Source organism: Ursus americanus, chromosome 13, assembly GCF_024610735.1.
Source record: "Ursus americanus isolate L20-20 chromosome 13, mUrsAme1.1.p, whole genome shotgun sequence".
Classification (NCBI taxonomy): Eukaryota; Metazoa; Chordata; class Mammalia; order Carnivora; family Ursidae; genus Ursus; species Ursus americanus.
The window spans coordinates 5,263,897-5,284,448 of record NC_142139.1 but is presented as its reverse complement, the minus strand read 5'-3'; the positions used below and the strand labels follow the sequence as shown (position 1 = coordinate 5,284,448).

The following is a 20,552-nucleotide window of genomic DNA, read 5'->3' as shown; positions in this document are numbered from 1 at the left end:
CATTTGTTGCTGGGGGGGGGGGGGTTGCCGAAAGACATATTATGGCAGCAGAAAAGGGAGGAAGTGAACTGGGGGCGAGAGGAGTGGGGGAGAGAATGGAGGGGCACAGGAGGAGTCCATTTTGCTCAAAACTCCCACTTAGTTTATTTGGAAGAATAGAAATACATCAGCATAGGAATCAAAGAAGTGATAAGAAAGCTTACCATCAGGGGGCACCACTGTACTATAGAGATGGGATTGATAGTATTTTAGGTTTCCACACTTCACCTGCAAAACCTGTAAGAAAGATTATTTCTTCTTTTAGAAAAAATGGGAAAGTTGAAATAAGTGTCTTTACCAGAAGATTTTTCTAAACTTACAGGACAAGCATGATAAACACTTGCTTCACACACATACCCAGATAAGCCCTTAGAGAAAAGCTTGCCAAACCTTTCTGACAGCTTTGTTGTCCCATATGGTAGGTACTAGTCACACGTGACCATTAAAATTAAAATGAACACTAGTAATTCAGCTTCTCAGTCACCTTCACCACCTTTCAAGTGCTCGACAGCTCCGTGTGCCCTAGCAGCCACCGTGTTAGCACAGAAACAGAACATTTCCATCATCACAGAAACTTCTATCAGAGAACACTGCTGGGCCGAGAACATCTAACATGGCTACTTGACTATGGGACGTGTCTTAGAGTTTGTGTTGGTGGTTGGTTGACAGTTGTGCTGGTGCTTAAGGAAGGCCAGATGGCATCATGGTGCACTAGCACACAGAGACGCTGTGGTCGCTGAAAGGGCCCCGAGAAACTAGATCATAGGCATCTGGCACTCAAAGAACCTATACCAGAGGAATCAGTAACATAGTCACAACACCCAGGGTTTTTTTTCTTTTTAAATAGGCTCCACATCCAGCATGGAGGTGATCCTGGGGCTTGAACTCATGACCCTGAGATCAAGACCTGAGCTGAGATCAAGCGTTGGGACGCTTGGGGGCGCCTGGGTGGCTCAGTCGTTAAGCATCTGCCTTCAGCTCAGGTCATGATCCCAGGGTCCTGGGATCCAGCCCTGCATCAGGCTCCCTGCTCAGCAGGAAGCTTGCTTCTCCCTCTCCCACTCTGCCTGCTTATGTTACCTCTCTCACTGTATCTCTGTCAAATAAATAAAATCTTTAAAAAAAAAAAAAAAAAAAGAGTTGGGACACTTAGCCAACTGGGCCCCCCAGATGCCCCAACATCCAGTGTTTTTTTAACATATCACTTGCAAAGGGTTCATTAAGTTTGCCAGGAATTATGCAATGAAGAATTCTTTTTCTGATTTTTTTTTTTAAGATTTTTAAGTAATCTCCAGACCCAACCAATGTGGGGCTTGATCTCACAACCTCGAGGATCAAGAGTTGCACGCTCCACTGAGCCAGCCAGGAGCCCCAAGAATTCTTTTCTAGATTATATTTTTTCAAGTTTTCATTTACGTAAGGGTGCACTATTAAATCAAATAAAATGTGCTCACTGCTATGAAAAATGAAACAATGACAATGACCAAATGATGTTCCATTATGCTCAAAATCAAAGCAATGTTATCAGTAAGTTAAACAAAACATTCAGATACATATTTCTAGTATTAAACACAACATAGGCTATTTGTTACAAAAAAAATATCATCTGTCACGTTAATTTAAGGCGTTCATTTAAATTTTATTTCAAAAAATAACTCACTATTAAGATGATAAGGAAGAAAACCCTGACTATTTCTTAAAATAGATGTAGCTCTCGATGAATAAAGATATGAGGAAGTTTTCCATGTTTGGGTAAGGGATAGTACAATACTGTTGTTTTTTTTTCTACCCCTTTTAAACTACGAGAAAGTGAGAAAAATATATCCACTTGAAAACATGTCAGAATTCTTTACCAAAATACTTAAAAATATTTAATGATCTAAACGATTCTCCATGTATAAAAGTCAGATATAAAACCACAGGGTGTCAAAGTTAAAGCCCTCCCCTTTACTTCTGCACCATCCCACAGCCGCCCCCCCGAGATGATCACCGTACTGGTGACAAAGACTCTCTCCTTGACTAAGCTCGAGTCCGCTCCTCTCAGCCTGCCTGAGCCCCATCCCGGGCGTGTCCTCTAAGAGCCCCTTTTAGTAAGAATCCGGGCACTTCAGCCAGAATCCTCCCCGTCGGCGTCCAGTCAGATTCCTCATGCTCCACAATCCCTCCCCCACCCCGCGTACAGGTATTACGTCATCACCCTCATCTGCCTTCAGCAGGAATCCTGACAGTTTAGCAAAGAACGACCCTCCCCTCTTAGTTTTCCACCCACCCTACCTGCCCTTTGATGTAAATCCCCATTTTTCCTTGTTGTATCTGGAGTGGAGCCCAATCTCTCTCCCCACTGCAAAACCCCACTGTCATAGTCCCCCTGAATAAAGTCTACCTTACCATTCTTCGACGAGTGCCATGAATAATTTTTTAACAATGGCTGAGTATATCTCCTTCCAGGCTTTTTTCCTCTATATTACACGTTCACATACCAGCTACATTCTATGCTAGAGTCTATGTAAAGCCAGGCAGCTTATGAGTCAGGTTCCTAGATGCCAATGGTAATTCCCGATCAGAAAGTATTTATCATTTAATGTGCTGATGAAGGTTCTGGTCTACTACTGAGGAAATCATTTTCGAGGCAAGCACCTGACAACCAGGAAATTCTGAAAGGCGGAGTAGCCAGAGAAAACTGCCAGAGCTTTCTCAAGCATTTGCACGCCTCTAAAAACCACCTGAACACTACAATACCATCTACTGTTGCGTAGACAGGGCTTGCTAAAAACACCGACTCCTGGACTCCACCCTGAGATCTTGGATCCAGCAGGTCTGAGGTAGAGCTGTGAGAATCCGCATTTTTAATAAGCCCCAGGGTTATACCGGAGTTAGAGGCGTGAGGATGACACTGCGAGCAGCTGGGACCCTCTGTGGCTTTCAGGGCACTATGCTAAATTTCGGTAGCATCAATTTGATTCATGATACTCATGAAAGCCTGTTCTTTATTTCTGCCTAACAAATCCCGTCATTCCCTCAAGGTCCAGCTCAAAAGCCATTTCCTCTTTAAGTCCTCCTTCGAGGTCATGTGGTCACAGTGGAAAGAACACAGGCTTTGCAATCAGAACAATCAGAAGCTGGAATCCCAGCTTCAAGATACACCAGCTCGCTTGATCTTTGACAGAGTGTTCAGGAAGATATGGATTGTGAGAATAAGGAGGAGCCGGCTATGTTAGAAGAGGACAAAAGGGAAAATACCATTAACATAGGAGAGGTCTGTTTCAGCTTCAAAGTAAAAGGCAGGCAGGTGTTAGTAGAAAGAAGATGTGTAAAGAGCATGTGTTGGGGCCAATTAACAAGACCAGAGTGCTTTTAAAGCTCTGCCGTATTTTCAATTACATATCTTTATTATTGTTTATAAAATCAAGATGCAGTTTTTTTAAAAAAAATTTTTTTAAGATTTTATTTATTTGAGAGAGAGAGAGTGAGAGTGCAAGATAGGGAGAGAGGCAGGAGAGGGAGAAGCAGACTCCCCGCTGAGCATGGAGCCCGATGCGGGACTTGATCCCAGGACCCTGGAATCATGACCTGAGCCGAAGGCAGACGCTTAACCGACTGAGCCACCCAGGCACCCCAAGATGCAGTTTCCATTCAAGATGGTGTTGTGAATTCACATTTAAGGGACCCCTCTCTGCTCCATTCAAAAACATATGTATCTCCTTGTACCAAAAACAACAGAGAGAGACAACATGATAAGCAAGGCTTAAGTGGAGAGTCAGCTAGGTCCTGGGTCCAGCAGAAAAAAGTGTTTCAATAGAAAAATATACACTGTCTACAGCACAGTTAATACAGTCTAGCCCTTTTCACAGGCAACTACCTAAACTGTAGGTAATGGACAGGTATGTAAGTTTTGTCCAATCTGGTAGTGATCCCACTGACTCTCACACACCCCCAACCAGTTTTATCTCTAACAGAAATTCATCTTAAAATTCTTTTCTCCATATAAATTTGTACAATTTTCATTTTTCCTTTTGGCTGGATATAACATCTGCCTGGTTCCTTTATATTATAAGAGTAAAATAAATTCTTTCATATGTGTTCATTTTTATAACTCTATGATGGTCATATTTTTACTTTTTTTTCTGAAAATTTTAAGAAGTAACTGGGGCTTTGGCTCTTTCGGGGGTAGAAGAGACTAAATGTAACACATGGTAAGCCTTCCAGTGATGTGATGACTTGATCTGTGATATCTCCAATATCACGGCAACATTCCAGGACAGGGACCCGAAGGTGGCAATATTTAAGAACCGATTCTGCGCTTTGGCCACAGGATCCCAGTTGGAAGCAATGTAAAATTACTAGCCAGAAAGGGGTGAGTACAGAATGAAAGATATACTCGTGGAGTCTGTAATCCAAAATTCTACTATATGAGAAATTAAATATTAAGAAGGAGCTAACAAATTTTGAAGATTAATTCCATTCAGAAAAAATAGAAATAAGAGTCATTCAAAATTGACTTTAACATTTATATTTAGGGGGGGCGCCTGGGTGGCACAGCAGTTAAGCATCTGCCTTCGGCTCAGGTCATGATCCCAGGGTCCTGGGATCGAGCCCCACACCGGGCTCCCTGTTCGGCGGGAAGCCAGCTTCTTCCTCTCACACTCCCTTTGCTTGTGTTCCCTCTCTGGCTGTCTCTCTGTTTCAAATAAATAAAATCTTAAAAAAAAAAAAAAAGTACAGGAGATTTGGGCACAAACATGCACACGCACAGAGGAAAGACCATGTGAGGACGCAGTGAGGAGATGGCCATTCAGAAGCCAAGGAGAGAGGCCTCAGAAGAAATCAAACTTGCCAACACTTTTACCTCAGACTTCTGGCTTCCAAAATTGTAAGAAAACAAAGCTGTTGTTTAAACCACTCAATCTGAGGTACTTTGTCATGGAAGCCCCAGGAAATAGATACAAACACCAAAGCTATAAAATACGATGGTAAATAAACTATTCACTTTAAGAAGTTTTAAACCATTTTTTGGTGTTGAAATGAGTGGAAAATTCTAAATAAGATTTGGTATGTTACATTGAGTGGATTCTTAGAACATGTGAAGATCCTTGTCATGTTCAGGAGGAGGGCAAAGACAAAGAAAAACTTAAGACTTTGTTAGAAAAATTGTAATTACATGTGTATGTTAAACACTTAAAGGAAACCACTCAATCTACAGTTTCTAAAATGGTACCAAAAAAATAGACCAAAATTTTTCAAAGAAAGTAGAAAAAAGCAAAAAGCTCTTTAAAAACCAGAAAACTAAAAAAAAAAAAAAAACTAAAAAAAAAAAAAAAAGACTAAAAGAAGTGTAAAAAAAAGTCACTGTGGCAACTTGAGAAATACAGAAAATAAGCATCTACAATCCCACCAACGCCTGACGTTGTTTATGCCAGCGTTTCTTCAGATACATATGCTCTGGTAATCACAGTACACTGAGAACTGACTGTTAATGTTTTATAAGCATTTACCTACCTCAAAAACTTTTCATAAAATAATTTTAAATGCCCCATAACCACTTACCCTACAGATGTACCAGAATTAACTATTTACCTATTGTTGTATACTTCCATTTTATACACCATTTCTATATATTTTTCCTCATCAGAAAGGAATGCATGCTCATTTTAGAAAATCTACGCATCACACACTCACAAAAAGAAAAGTCATCAAGAAAGCCATCATCTAGAATTACCACAGTTAACACTGATGTATACCTTCCAGGTTATTTTCTATGTATTATATCCAATTTTTCACCATTACATCTAAACTGATTCTAAACATCTTTGCACATAAATCTTTCTTTGCATTTTTTTCCTTCAGAATAGACTGCAGGATGATTAGATCATAAAGCAGTAATAGTTTGGGGTTCCTGATAATGTATCATCAAACTTCTTGTTGGGAATATTTTCTTTGCTTAATGTTGTTTTACTCAGTACAACTCCAGATTAATAGTAGTCTGAACCCAAACAAGCAAATCTTCATAAGGTTCAGAATCAAACAATAACAGACACATCTGGGCATCCCTGGAGGAACCAGCTTCCTGCTGGAGGCTCACCAGATGTCCTCATTGGGACAGCCCACTAGTACCTCAATCTCAATACCTCCTGAGCCGAGCTTCCTCGTTCCTCCACAGACCTGATCCTCTCCTTTATTCCTTATTCCGATGAACTCACACCACTCATGACCAGTCGTTAGAACCAGAGCCCTGAGAGCTATCCTCAACAACTCATATTCCATAAAATCAACTGGTAGACCAGTAGTTACACATGAACTACCACTAAGGCATGCTGGTTCTAATTCACACAGAGCCCCTGAGTCCAATCCTCTCCCTCCATCTCCACCCCCACTGTCCTTGTTCAGGTCCTCATCGTCTTGCCTAGATCACAGCAGCCCTAACTGGCTCCTGCCACCGATCCATTCCACGGTAAGATCTATTCCAATCTTCTGAAATCATATAAAATCAAACTATTTCTAGATATAAAAACCTCTCTTTGCTCTCTATTAGAAAGAGAAACAATTTCAAAGAAAACTTTCCATGAGCTGATTCTTGTCCGGTTCTCTGGTCTCACCCCACCATCACTAGCACCACCCACTTCCCAACCCTGGATTTCAGACACGGGAAACACTGCGGTTTCCAGACTAGCGCGCACTGTTGCATATTTCCTTGCCTTTGCACTCCTTCCCATCCCATAAAAACTATTCGTATTGCCATAAAACTATAGAACTCTATTCTTACTATCACTTTCTTGCCTTCTGCAATCAAGTGACCTTCCTCTTCAAAGGCCAAGCTGTGCTCAGCTGCTCTCCATCTTCTACATCTCAAAATCTTAACTTCCTATCACTACATCTCACACTACAGATTCAGCAGGCAGATGGGATCTGCTATCTCTCCTCTTTAAAAAGTTCCAAACCCTCCACTAACCACATATCCCTCCATCTGCCCCATTCATAGGCTCTCCATAGCCAAGCCTTTCAGTTTATCTACACTGGCTCATCCTCAACTCCCACTCACTCTTTACCATACTTACTATCAGGTTTCTATCTCCAGCCCTTCAACTCTCTAGCCAGACCTTTCCCAAGGTCCAGACTAGGACATCCAAATAATGGACTAACATGTCCCCTTCCAAAATCATATACATCTGAAACTGGATTTATACAGAACAAAGCTCTTGATTTACCCCCTGAAACTTCTTCCTCTGGTTTCATCTTCCCCCTGCAGTAACTGACCCACCATCTCCCTAGCTGCTCAACTCAAACCTGGGAGCCGTTCTTGATGCCATCAATTCCATCAACCCATCCATTCTACCTGCATAGTTTATCCACTTCTCTCCATTTTTACTGTTAATGCTCTAGTCCAGGCCACCACGATCTACTCTAACAGTTTCCAAACTCAAACGTTTACTTGCTTCCACCCTTGCTCTCCTCCATGCTACTGTCCTCAAAGCAGCAAAAGTGATCTATTTAAAAAGTACACAATCACCCCACTCCTCTGCTTAAAATTTTTCAATGGATTCCCTTTATGCTACAACAAAATAAAAGCTTATCATGGCCAATGATAAGAGAAGATGCTTCTTGTCTCATTCCCTTTCTTCCTTGCTTGCCTTCCTCTGATCCTACTGGTTACCTCTCAATTCCTAGAACGTGACAGGTTTCTCGGATCTCAGGCCTATAGCACCTGCTATTCTCCATCTCGAATGTTCTTCTCACCCTCTTTGTATAGCTGGATGTTTTACATGCAATGTCGTATTTAATCTTTCTAGCAACCATATGAAGTACATACTATCACTTCCCATCCTTTTTTTCCCATTCACGTGTATTTATCACTTATCAAGAAAATAAGCTTAGCATTGATGTAACTGGAAGTAACGAGAGAACCAGAGTTGGTAAACATGAGCCTGTGGGACTAATCCAGCATGCCCCTTCCCCAGTTTTCAAAAATCAATTTTAAATTTTAGATCAATTTTAGAACAGCAAAACTGAACAAAGTACAGAGAGTTCTCATACACCCTCACCCCTTCCTGCCCCCATCCCACCGGCTCCTCCAATATCAACATCCAGCACCAGAGTGGTCCATTTGTTCCAATCTGTGAACCTATATTCATACATCATTTTTCTCCAAAGTCCATTGTTGACATTAGGGTTCACTCTTGGTTGTACATTCTACAGGTTTTAACACCCGCACAATGACTTGTGCCCACCACTGCAGTATGACATGGAACAGTTTCACTGCCCTAAAATCCTATGTGCCCTGCCTCCCTCTCACCCCTGCAGCCCCTGGCAACCACTGATCCTTTTATTGTCTCCACAGTTTCACCTTGTCCCGCAAGTCACACAGTCAGAACCATACAGTATGTAGCCTTTCCAGATGGGCTTCTTTCACTTAGTACACATTTAAGGGGGTTCCATGTCTCTCTGTGGCTCGATAGCTTATTACTTTTTTAAGTTTTTTGTTGAAATATATTTGATATACAGCGCTGTGTAAATTTCAGGTGTACAACATGTTGAATGATACATTTATGATTGCCATATCATTAGTTAGCATCTCTCTGACATCACATAATTATCATTTCTTTTTCAGGGTGGCAATAATTAAGACCTAGTCTCTCAGCAAGTTTAATGATTATAATACTATCTATACTGCTCATTTCATTTTAGTGCTGAGTAACATTCCATTGTCTGGAAGTACAATTTATCCACTAACTTACTGAAGGATATCTTGGATGCTTCTCAATTTTGGCAATTATCAATAAAGCTGCTATAAACAGCTGTGGGCAGGTTGTTTCCCACATCTTAATTATTAGGAGATTGAGTAATCTGTCCAAAGTCAGTTAATAAGTGAGCACAGTCAAGCACGGAAGATCCCATTCTTTAAACTACTTCACTGTCCTGTCTATAGTGTCGCCCGCGGGAAACAGGATGTGGAACCACCCCCGGCTCAGGTTATCGTACGCTGTGCCCGCACCTGTGCGGGGGAGCGAGCTCTGTTTCCAGACCAAGCGTAAGGAAGGGGACCCTGGAAGGCCAAACAGTAGTTGTTAAAACTAGGTCTACACTGGTGAAACCCATGTGTTTAAAAAAAAAAAAAAAAAAAAAAAAAAGCCTTCGTGGCACAAGTGGTCTCAACAAGAGGAAAAAATATTAGGTACTTCTACTACAAACAAATCTTGAGAAACTGCATTTATATGCTGATGCTGAAACCAATTTATTAATCATAAATAATGTATTCTTAAGCCCATATACCCTAATACAGGTCAACATGCTCGGTAACAGACAAGCAAATTAGTCTAGTATCATCCGTATGGGTTGTAGTCCTTTGTTATTTGCTCTCAAAAGCACTTGTTGAAGTGAAGAGAGGAAAGGAATGAATGAGGAAAGAAGGAATGAAGATACATATATATACATACAAATACACAAACACACACACACACACACACAAATTTTTAGGGATCCTGCTGAGGTCAGTTCAGACAATGGCTTAAATGCCAAGTGCTCAGAGGGGATATAAACACGTGAGATATCATGCTCAACACGCGAAATTACTGCTGGTTACTAGCCAACTGCTAGATGCATTACTTCTATTTCTGCTGTTTCAGTCATGTTAGAAACTACTCTTCGCGGGCTATACAGATCAAAAAGAAAAATTTATTTTAACACTGATGATTCACATAGTACCTGAGAGACTGAAGCGCTAGTTAAGATAACTGCCCGTGTGTGCTACAAAATGCAATTTGTTAGGCAGATTTAAAACGTGACCTAGATACAAGTCAGAAGAGTTCATAAAAAATGAGCTACTATATATTAGTTTGATTTGGGGGGTGTGGGGAGGAGAGGGTACAAAGAAGCGAAATAAATCATGAAAGCTCAAGCACTTAGTGCGAGGTGTTACAAAAAATGATGAAACACTAATGAACCCAAGGACAAGTTTCAACGCTAAACAATTAAAACAAGGAGTTTATGTGCCTGCTTCACACATTCCACCCAAGAACTCCACATTAGGTGGTGCATAAAACAGGGTTTAAAATACCAAGTTCTGGGGCACCCGGCTTGCTCAGCTGGTAGAGCACGTGTCCTTGATCTTGGGGTTGTGAGTTCGAGCCCTACAGTGGGTGCAGAGTTTACATTAAAAACAAAACGACAAAAACCAACAAGACATGAAGTTTTATTAATTTTTTATTCTTGTATTTTACTCATTTCCTTGTTCGATATTTCTTCTGCATTCCTATTCCTTCTGTGTTAAATTTTTCTCTGTAAGTACAGCTTTGAGTAATGTTTCCAAAGAGATCTTTGGTACAGGTGAATCTCAGTCTAGGTTGTTAATAAATTTGGCAATTTCTGTCCTTTTCACTGTTGAGTTTAATCTGTTTACATTTATTCTCTCAGATAAATATTGGTATCTGTGGCCCAGTTGTTAATGGTCTGTCTCAGGTCATGATTCCAGTGTCCTGGGATCGAGCCCCGCATCCAGCTCCCTGCTCATCTCCCTGACCCCCCCCCCATGCTCTCTTCCTCTCAAATAATAAAATCTTTAAAAAATGTTGATATCTGCCATCCTATTTTGTGTTTTCTCTTTATTCTAATTTTCCTTTGCTTCCTTCTTCTTTCTTGTATTCTAATAATGTAATTTAAAAAAAAAATACTCCTGTATCTCTCTCTACTGGTTTGAAAGTATACGGCTTTTTTCCTATCCCCCTACTGTTTGTTTTTTACATTCTGCAACATTCTTACTTGGTTTAGTGTGTGAAGGTAATTTCTTTACCCTGCTGTAAACAACAATAAGGGACTCAGACTGTATCAATCACGATTAAGAAGGAACGAGTTCCACTTTTTCAGAAACCCCAAGCTGTCGTTACGGCTATTGTTTTATATAATGACTGTTTCTTCAATTCTCCTGTATGCTTTCCAACTCTTTTGCTCTCCATTTCTGCTTACATCCTGTTCTCTTAGGTGTTCAATTTCTTCTTCCAGAGAAGAACTTTCAATAATCTTTTAGTCTCTCGCCTTTAGTTTGTTGAAACCTATGGTTTACAGAACATGGTGCTCCAGGTTATCTCCCCTCAGAAGTCTGAAGATACTCTTTTCCCTCTGGCCTCTGTTAAAACATCTTCTGGGGGCGCCTGGGTGGCTCAGTCGGTTAAGTATCTGCCTTAGGCTCAGGTCATGCTCCCGGCGTCCTGGGATCGAGCCTGCGTCAGAGCTCCCGTCTCCATCGGGCTCCCTGCTCAGCAGGGAGTCTGCTTCTCCCTCTCCTTGCCCCCCACTTGTACTCTCTCTCACTCTCTCAAATAAATAAAATCTTTAAAAAATAAAATAAAATAAAACACCTTCTGTAAATTTAGGATATTCTGTGAGATTTTCTTCGGCCTTTCAGCGTCTGGGTTCTGCAGTTTCACCACCGTCTGTCAGGTACAAATGTGATTTTGTTTTTCCTGCTTGGGACTCATAATGCTTCTTCAAGCTAAGGATTCCTTCTGAAAAGGGCACTCGTGGAAGGGGAGAGGAGTGGTGCAAAGATGGGGAGTCGGCCTTCGAGTGTGGCTGGAGAGCATCCCTGCAGAGGGGCAGCCAGCATGGGGGTAAAGCAGCCTAAGCACAGTGGAAGGGGGACTCGTGTGGGATGGCAGGACTCGAATGGAATGAAGAAGGAATCTGTATGGAGGGTAGGCTCAGAACAAGCTGTCAGAGCCCCAATCAGGTGAGGAAGGCATCTATGTAGGGAAAGGAGTGGTGGCAGAGATGAGAGAGACTGTCGCATACAAGAAAACTGATCAAATAAGTGAATATATGAAGATTAATGGAAGCCAGATTTACCCTGTCCAAAAAAGAGCTACAAAACGTAAAGGAGAAAACTAGAATGAATGCTGTGGTATTGGAACGAAATTGGAAGCACTGGTAGGAGTTCATGGTTTTTAATATGTAAAACTATAAATAAAACCAACAAGATAAGTACATTTCGAAAAATTCAAATGTTTAATGTATATGTGCTTATAAAATATATGTAAATTTCATATATTTATATTTTTTACACTTCTGTGTATCCTCTCCTTCTGAGGGGGGCTACGAGCAGTAACACTCCCAATAATGAGCGTATCTACCATCTAGAGCTTGGCTTCTAAATACCATTCTTACCCAAAGGGAACCAGGGTTCCTTAGAGAAATGGCTCATTTCACGGCTGGGACACAGGAAGGACAAAACGAGCCCCAAGCATCTTGCTGTACTGAAATGCAAGGAGGTTCTCAATGAATAACGGGACACATATCAAAAAGATGCAGAAGTCACCTTGGAGGGAGTTCTCAATGGTCAAATCTAGAACAATTTGAGCATTAAGATAATGATAGTAACAGATTATAATCCATTGGAGAAAAGAGGAAACCCTGAGTCCATTCTAATTAAGTAAATGAAAAAAAATTAAAGTCTGATAAGGAACAGGTACTCACACACAGTTTTAAGATGCTCCACACAAAAGCATAAAACCCAAGGGAAAAACAGTAAGTTCAAAAGAAAGAGGTCTTTCAGACACCACTTTACTCAAGTGATCAGAATGACCAGTATCACTAATGGGGCCAAACTGAAATCATGCCCTGAGCGAGACTACCTGCAACAGGTGGGAAAGTGTTAACAAAGATAACATAACCCGATCAAATCACAAGGAAACGCCAGTCAAACCCAAACAGAGACACTGTACAAAACAACTGTAATCTTCAAGAGTCAAAATCGTTGCAAGTCAAAGAAAGAATATTTCAAATTGACAAATTCGATTGTGATTCTTAACATTTTACAATAAAGGACATTAATGGGAAAATTGGCAATATCTGAATGGGGTCTACAAACTGCCGGGTGGTAACGTACCAACGCTAATTCTCCGATGTGGATGGTCATTTTGTGGTTAAGTTAGAGAATAAGTTTGTATATGAGGGGGAATGGCATCACATCAAGGACTTATTCTCAGATTGTTTTCTCAACTTTCTTCCTACTGCATTTAGCTTCTTCCAAAATAACACAATGCTAAAAACAACAGGTTAGACAAACACTAAAATTATCATTTCCAGAGAGAAGTAACCAATTAACAAGTGGTCAAACATCAAATAAACTTTACTTTTTTAGTGCATGCCAGTAAAAAACTATGGCTACTTGGGGAACTGAAAATTTTTTTTAAAGAAAAAAAAAAAAAAAAAAACAAGCACAGAAACCCACGTACCCTTTACAAGTTCTTATTTAGAAACTACAAGAATACCAGCATTCTCCTGACATGTTAGTAAGGTATAAGAGAGAGACTTCCATACTCATCCTACGACAACCCTTTGTCAGAGGGATTTTATTAAGAGACCATTCTAAAAATCTTATACGAATCCACCACACATGCAGAGCTGAAGCACTTCAAGACTGCCTAACCCACATTCAGTTCTTCTTTCAATTTACATTCCACCTGTGACCCATATGGAGACTTCGAGCAGTTACTAAGCCTGTCAGAGGGTTCACATTTTTGGACAGCATCAGTTTTCTGTAAAATAAACTTACCTATCTAGTCTAATTCAAGTAATATTGCTTCTCTTAGGTACAAACGATAAATTATTTTCGGTATGAAAATCTACTAGAGAATAGATCAATAACCCCATGACAAGCCATGTATTTAAAAATGACAGAGAGAAAAAAAATGAACACACCAGGGAGACTGAACAAAAAGTTGAATTTTCTTTTAGTTCACTGTTTTCATCCACTTAAAGTAAGAACAGTCTTTTGTGATCCAACCTTACATCCTAACATTAAGAAAATGTCAAGTGTCAAGAAGCAGAAAGTGCGGTATAAACAGAAGTCTAGCCCAGCAGAGAATAAAAAAGAAGCAGCAGCATCACTTCGAGAAAGAACTATTTGACGTGGGTGAAGAAGAGCTGATGTTTAATGGGCAGCAGCAGGAACCAGCATAATGTGCATAGTGAATATAAATCAGAGGGGAGCAGTTTAAATTTCTTAGTTGAAAGGCAACAGTGCTGTACGGATGTGGAAAAATAAATAAAAACAGAGTGCTTCTAAATAGAAGCCTTTTCAGGACAACTTTAATGATCCTGCCACAAAAGCGCTCGGTGTGACAGCAGTCCCAGGATGGGGCTTTCAGCAATAACATGGTGTCTGGTTGGCCCTTCCCACATCCACAGTGAGAGCTCTGTGCTTACTGCCCTTTTCAGGGATGCTCAGTTGTACTCCTCAGATATCAGTAGGTTATGTAATTAACTTTAAAAGGATTTAAGACACATACTGGAAATCAGATGAGAGAAAGCAACAGACCTGGCTGTCTGAAACCATCCAATTCCCCTTGAAAGGACGAAGGCTTTCCACCATTAAATACATTCAAATTCATGCGGCCCAATGTCTGAAAACAACTCCAAAAATGCAGTCGTAACATTTTGTAAAGTCGATACAAGTATTTTCTATTTTCCCAAACTAAAGATAATATTTGGATACATGTGGTCTAATGTGTAAATATACACATATGAGAATATACATATTATATATGGACACACACACACACTGACTGAAATCAGTACACCTGCTTAAAGTCACAACTTCTCCATGTGCCCGAGTACGTGAAGATCTCCACATGGCATGTTTCCTACTGGGAAACAGCTCGGCACCATATAAGGGGAACACATTTGGATTTCTTTAGCAAGCAACCCTTCCAAGCTACTACACATTGTGTGGTGGTAGATGTGGGAACTGCTCTCCCAAGTACAGAAGCTAGCAGCAGATCCCTTTTCACTGGAGATCTGGAAGCACAAAAAAAGTGACAGATGAGACTGCAGGATATAATGCCTGAAAAAATAAAGTCATTCAGTCAATTCGACTAATATTTACTGAGCACTTCCTATGTGCTGACTGACAGACTCTTTCAAATTGCTACCAATCCGGCCACCCTTCCCTTCCTTCTCCCTGTTGGCAGGACAAGAAGTCTTTGTGTCCTCCTAAGGCTAACACATTTCCCCGAGCGTGGATCCCAGGCTTTCTTACCACCAGGGGAGACCTCACTTGTCTGAATATTGTCTCTCTCAGACCTTTCCCATAAGCAGGTAAGCGCGTCCCAGTCTCTGCTACTTTCTGATTGCCTTCCCTCACACTCCACCTCCTTGGAGCCTTCTTCACTAAGTGACTTGAGAGGCCTGGCCACAGCTGTTCTACCACCCGTGGCTCTCACTCATCTGTACCTGTTGCACTCTAGCCTCTGCTCCACCATTTCACTGAAATTCCTCTCAGAAGGCCACTGACCTCATCTCTCGATCAAGTAAAAACTTTTTAATCACTGACGTCACAGAAGCAGTCACCAACTTTGACTGCTGTCTTTCAAGGATTCTTGGCTTCCATGACACCACATTCCTTCGGCCCTCTGATCACACCTTCTCGGTCTCCTTTAGAGGTTCTTCTTGTCATCCTATAATTGTTGGTGTTTTCCAGCGTTCCACCACGAACCACCCGCTCTCATCTCACTCTGAATTCTCTTCGGGCACGCTCACCTAGTCACATGGCTTTAACTATCTTACTTTGCTGAGGACTCAAAGCTGTATCTCCAACTCAGAGCCTCTCTTTGCGCATCTCATTTGCAAATACTATGTTGAAACCTTTTAGGAGATCCACACAATTCATACAATCTCTCATTTTCTAGAAACTGCCTCTACTGCTAGAGCATATTGGTGGTGGGCTTTCCCAAACCATATCTGTATCAGGTGCCCTCCCAGCCCCCCACCCAGGTCCCCTCATTGTAACTGACCAGACATCTGCTCCAAGTTGGGCCAATCAGGCTCCCATCCTAGGAATGTGATGACTAAATCTGTGTTCAAACTGGAATTCTTGTACGGTGCTGTTGACACACATACCTAATGACCCAGCAATTCCACTCTAAGGTAAACTAAGAGAAATAATTACATATGTGCCCAAAAGACAAAAGATACATTCATAGAAAGACTCTTTAAGCAAAACCTAGAAACTACACAAATCTTCATCAGTGCAACAAATAAACTGAGGTATATTCATCAGATGGAATATTACAACAATGCAACAACAGGGATAAGTCTCACAAACATATTAAGCAAAAGGAACAAAAGAGTGTATGCACTAAGATTCCATTTGTATAAATTCCAACAACAGGCGAAAGTAATCTATGGCACTGGAGGCAGGATGATGATGATACTTCCAGGTTTAGGTGGAGACTAAAAGAGAGCACGGGGGGCTTCTAGGGTCTGGTAATATTGTTTCTTGCTCATAGGTAAGTTCACTTTGTGAAAAGTCATTAAACTTACAGACAATGCACTTGCTATACAAATATTCTTTAGATTTCTCAGCTAAATCTGAACTGGACTCTTCAATTGAGATTTCAATTCTCCTTTGTGAGACCTCCTTCCAATAATAGGCTTAGGGCAGGAATAAATACAGTGAGAGTAAGTGTGATAGTGGAGAGAACAAATGAAGTGTAACAGAGCCCCAGAGAAAAAAATAAGAAGGAAAACTTTACATGGGAGGTGCCTTTCAGATAAGAATACACCTAAGCCAATTATTTATTTATTTAGTTTTTGCTCCTAATCTAAGCCAATTATTATCAAGAACTATCTCAAAGGAGGTGTGCCTGGGTGGCTCCGTCGGTTGAGCGTCTGCCTTCAGCTCAGGTCATGATCACACGGTCCGGGGACTGAGCCCCTCATCGGGCTCCCTGCTCAGCGGGGAGTCTGCTTCTCCCTCTCCCTCTGCCCCTCCCCCCTGCTCTCGTGCTTGTTCTCTCTCAGATAAATAAATGAAATCTTTAAAAAAAGAGAGAGAGAGAGGGAATTATCTCAAAGCAATGGAATCGAGCCTCTGAGGTGTAGCCAGATGGTACCAACAAAGCTGTCTTCCTAGCTTTGATGCCCGGGGGTCTAGGATGATAGAAGGCCAAAAGCCCCACAGGGGAGCACAGCTGGCAACTCTACTCCAGCCAGCAAACCGACACATCAAGTACTTACAAATTTATTCCTCTGCAGGCATACTTAAGGATTCATGTTTAATAAGTTTAAAAATTTCTTATAAAATATTATATCCTATGTTAAAAATGCAAAACAGGGGACTTTTAACTGAAAGCTAGGATGATTTAAGTTTGAATTTAACAGGGCTCCTGGGTGGCTCAGTCGGTTAAGCTTCTGCTTCTGGCTCGGGTCATGATCCTGGAGTCCTGGGATTGAGCCCCGCATCGGGCTCCCTGCTCTGTGGGGAGTCTGCTTCTCCCTCCTAAAATCCAGTGTATTCCTATCTCATAGGGGCCCCACATCTCCTTCTAACCTCACATCTTTCTGCCTACATTATAGTTTCACAGTCATTATTCTGGCCGATCAGCCTGATCAGCCTCGGGGCCTGACATTCATTGAGCCACCACACCCTGACGCCTACCGCAACAGGGCTGACACAGAGACTGAATGACAGGAATGACAGAAGACTCAAACAGGGTAAAATACAAAAACCAACTAAAAAAATCATCACTACTCTTTCACCTCTGAAAATAATATATGGCAGAACACACCTTATAGCAAGATGCTCTTCTAGGTCCACTGGCAGCCGGTAATATTTTTTTTTAGGACAAGAAGAAAATAAAAAGGAAACTACCATTAAGATCTAATTAACATAGAAAAGTTTTTATTTTTTTTTTTTAAAGATGGTTCACTGAAACCATAATATGCAAACCAATGACAACTAATCCCACGCATGATGGCGGCATGAAGAGGACTTGAGGACCACAGGAGGAACCATGGTAGGAACAGAATGCTCTCTGTGCCCTCAAGAAGCCTGCCCTCTGGCTGTGTAGAAAACACAACCTCAGAAGGAAAAAATTGAATTTCTAAAGCACTGGTCTTCCAAGATTCTCTACTTGTTAACACTTAATTGGTAATTGTCGCCAAGGGGCATGGAGCAGATCCCATGTGCAAACTGCTAAGAGGAGGAAAATAATTCATCGAATACATTGGCCACCATACTGGATCTTGAAGACATGTGGGAGCATAAAGGAAGAAAAGAGGGGGGAAGGTATCTGGGTAGAAGATCAGCAGAGCCAAAAGACAGGAAGCAGGCATTCACGATGTGGGTAGGCAGAACAGAGAACTGATGGGGCTTATGCGGGAAAAGATGAAATAAAGGATTTTAAAAAGCATAACAGAGTTTAATTTTGATCTGTCATAGGTCAAAACAGCATAGTTTTTTATAACAGAATCTCACTATTTTCAGTATAGTAAAAGCTCAGTAGCTTAAGATTTCTTTCATTTTCAATGTAGCAAGATTCAGTTAAAGTGTTTTAAAATGCAATGTAAGATTAAAGGACTTGTAAAGAAAGGAATGGCCCAAAAAACCCAAAACAAAACAACAAAAAAACCCACCCCACCAGAATTCTCTCCAACTATTTAATGTACTGAGGGGAGAGAGCACAGTGAAGGGGACAACACTGTAGGGGCATCACCTCATCGAGGCTTTTATCCTGCTGGTTCTCAGGAACTGATGGACTCGGCTATATTCCCTCGGGCAATCCCAAAACCTCTTCCAGTGTCTGTTCAGGGGTATAAATGTGAAACCCAGGAATGTCCAAACGCATTTCTATCTAGGAGGAATGTACGAAACAAACACACAAGAAGCTGCTCTCGAAGATCACAGCCCTCTGAACACCCTGTAACTCTGCAATCCCATCCCCACACACCCCCCCCATAAACATGTAATCCCAGAGACAGTTTACAAACCCCTGCGGCCCTCCGGAGCACATTATAAATCCCCGACTACACATTGCCAAAAGCCTTTCTGCTTTAACATTGGGAGTTTCTCATCAAATGCAATCACAACCACTGACTGGTATTCTGCAACAACAATACGCATAGGGTATCCTCTGTCATTTCCAAATTCTTTAGAGAAAGACCTTTAAGATATTTGAAAAGCAATCTGAGTTTAGAATTTCTTTAGACTTTCATGATTTTTCCTGGACTTGCATTGTTGACTTGCCAACATCTAATTCAACAATAAATCTAATCAAATTATCCAGAGTATTTAACTTAATTTTCACGGAGATAATTCATATTCACAGTTCTTTGGTTTATGTACTACTTAAAATATATAGAGTAACAAATACAATTAATATAACCATGCTTGGGAACAAACACTTGATTCCTGGCAAGTCAACAATTCAACTGATGGGAAGAGCCTCAAGAATTCAGCATGCCTAAGTGACTCTCTCTATACATATACACACACATACACACACACAGAGCCATTAAAAAGGAAATCTTGCCATTTATAACACTATGGATTGACCTGGAAGGTATTATGCTAACTGAAATAAGAAAGAGAAAGAGAAACAATGTATGATCCCATTTATATGTGAAATCTAAACCAAAAAAACAAGCTCACAGCTACAGAGAATGAATTAGTGGCTGTCAGAGGCAGGGCACTGGGAGGTGAGGGATGGACAAAATGGGTGATGGGGATCAAAAAGCACAAACTTCCAGTTACAGAATAAATAAGTCCTGGGGATGTAATGTGCAGCATGGTGACTATAGCTTTAATACTGTATTGTATATTTGAAAGTTGCTAAGAGAGTCGATCTTAAAAATAACAAGAAAAAAATCTGGAATATGTGTAATGATGATGTTAGACTTATTGCGGTCATTTTGTAATATGTACAAATATTGACATTATGTTGTACACCTGAAACTGGTATCTGTCAATTATATGTGAATAAAAAAAATTTAGCAAGATATTTTAAAAAAAAAAAAGAATTCACGTCTATATGCTTTACAGATGGAAAAGAGGTTTATGTGGAATTTGGGTAAGAGGAACTTGATTAAATGGAAGCCACAGAGCATTTTTACTGTACACAATTCTATCTAACTCAAGCTTTTTAGAAGCTGCTGTTTTTATGTAACTTAATTATACATTTCATTAATTGAATTTCTAAAGCACTGGTCTTCAAGATTCTCTACTTAAAACACTTTATTAACTTAGTCAACATCACTGAATACATGGAGAAGTAATTACATGCAAAAGTCTTGTGGTAGAACAGCTTTCAAAATGGTCCCCAATAATCCTGACCTCCTCACAGTCACATCCTTGTGGGGTGCCCCCCCCACGAAATTATGGCTGACCCGTGGGGCCACAGGAATACTGTAGAAGTGCTGGGGCGTGACTCCCGAGCCTGGGCCCTAAAAGCACCGTAGCTCCTGCTTGGTCTCACGGATCACCTCCTCTGGGGGAAGGCAGCAGCGAGGTAGGAAGACAGCAAAGAACCCAGCACGGAGGCCCGTGGGAAATGGCGCGGAGGCCTCCAGCCAACGGCCGGCCGTGTGAGCCTTCGGACGCCCGCAGTTCTGACCCGCAGCTGCGGCCTCATGCGAGACCTCGAGCTACCGCCACGCAGCCAAGCTGCCCCCCAATTTCTGCCCCACAGAAATCATGAATGCCAATAAACTATTATTGTTTTTAAGTCACTAAGCTTTGGGGTGATTTG

The 20,552-nt window shown here is 41.1% G+C and overlaps 1 protein-coding gene across 9 annotated transcripts in view; it reads right to left on the bottom strand.

The window, feature by feature from the left end:
* Positions 1–20,552, bottom strand: part of MCUB (mitochondrial calcium uniporter dominant negative subunit beta) — a 110,219-nt gene that overhangs the window by 40,348 nt on the left and 49,319 nt on the right. For all 9 annotated transcript variants that reach the window (XM_087866391.1, XM_045799162.2, XM_087866392.1 and 6 more), the window contains exon 2: positions 204–276. In XM_087866391.1, the coding sequence (XP_087722517.1) occupies positions 204–276 (73 nt within the window). The remainder of the gene's footprint in view (positions 1–203; positions 277–20,552) is intronic.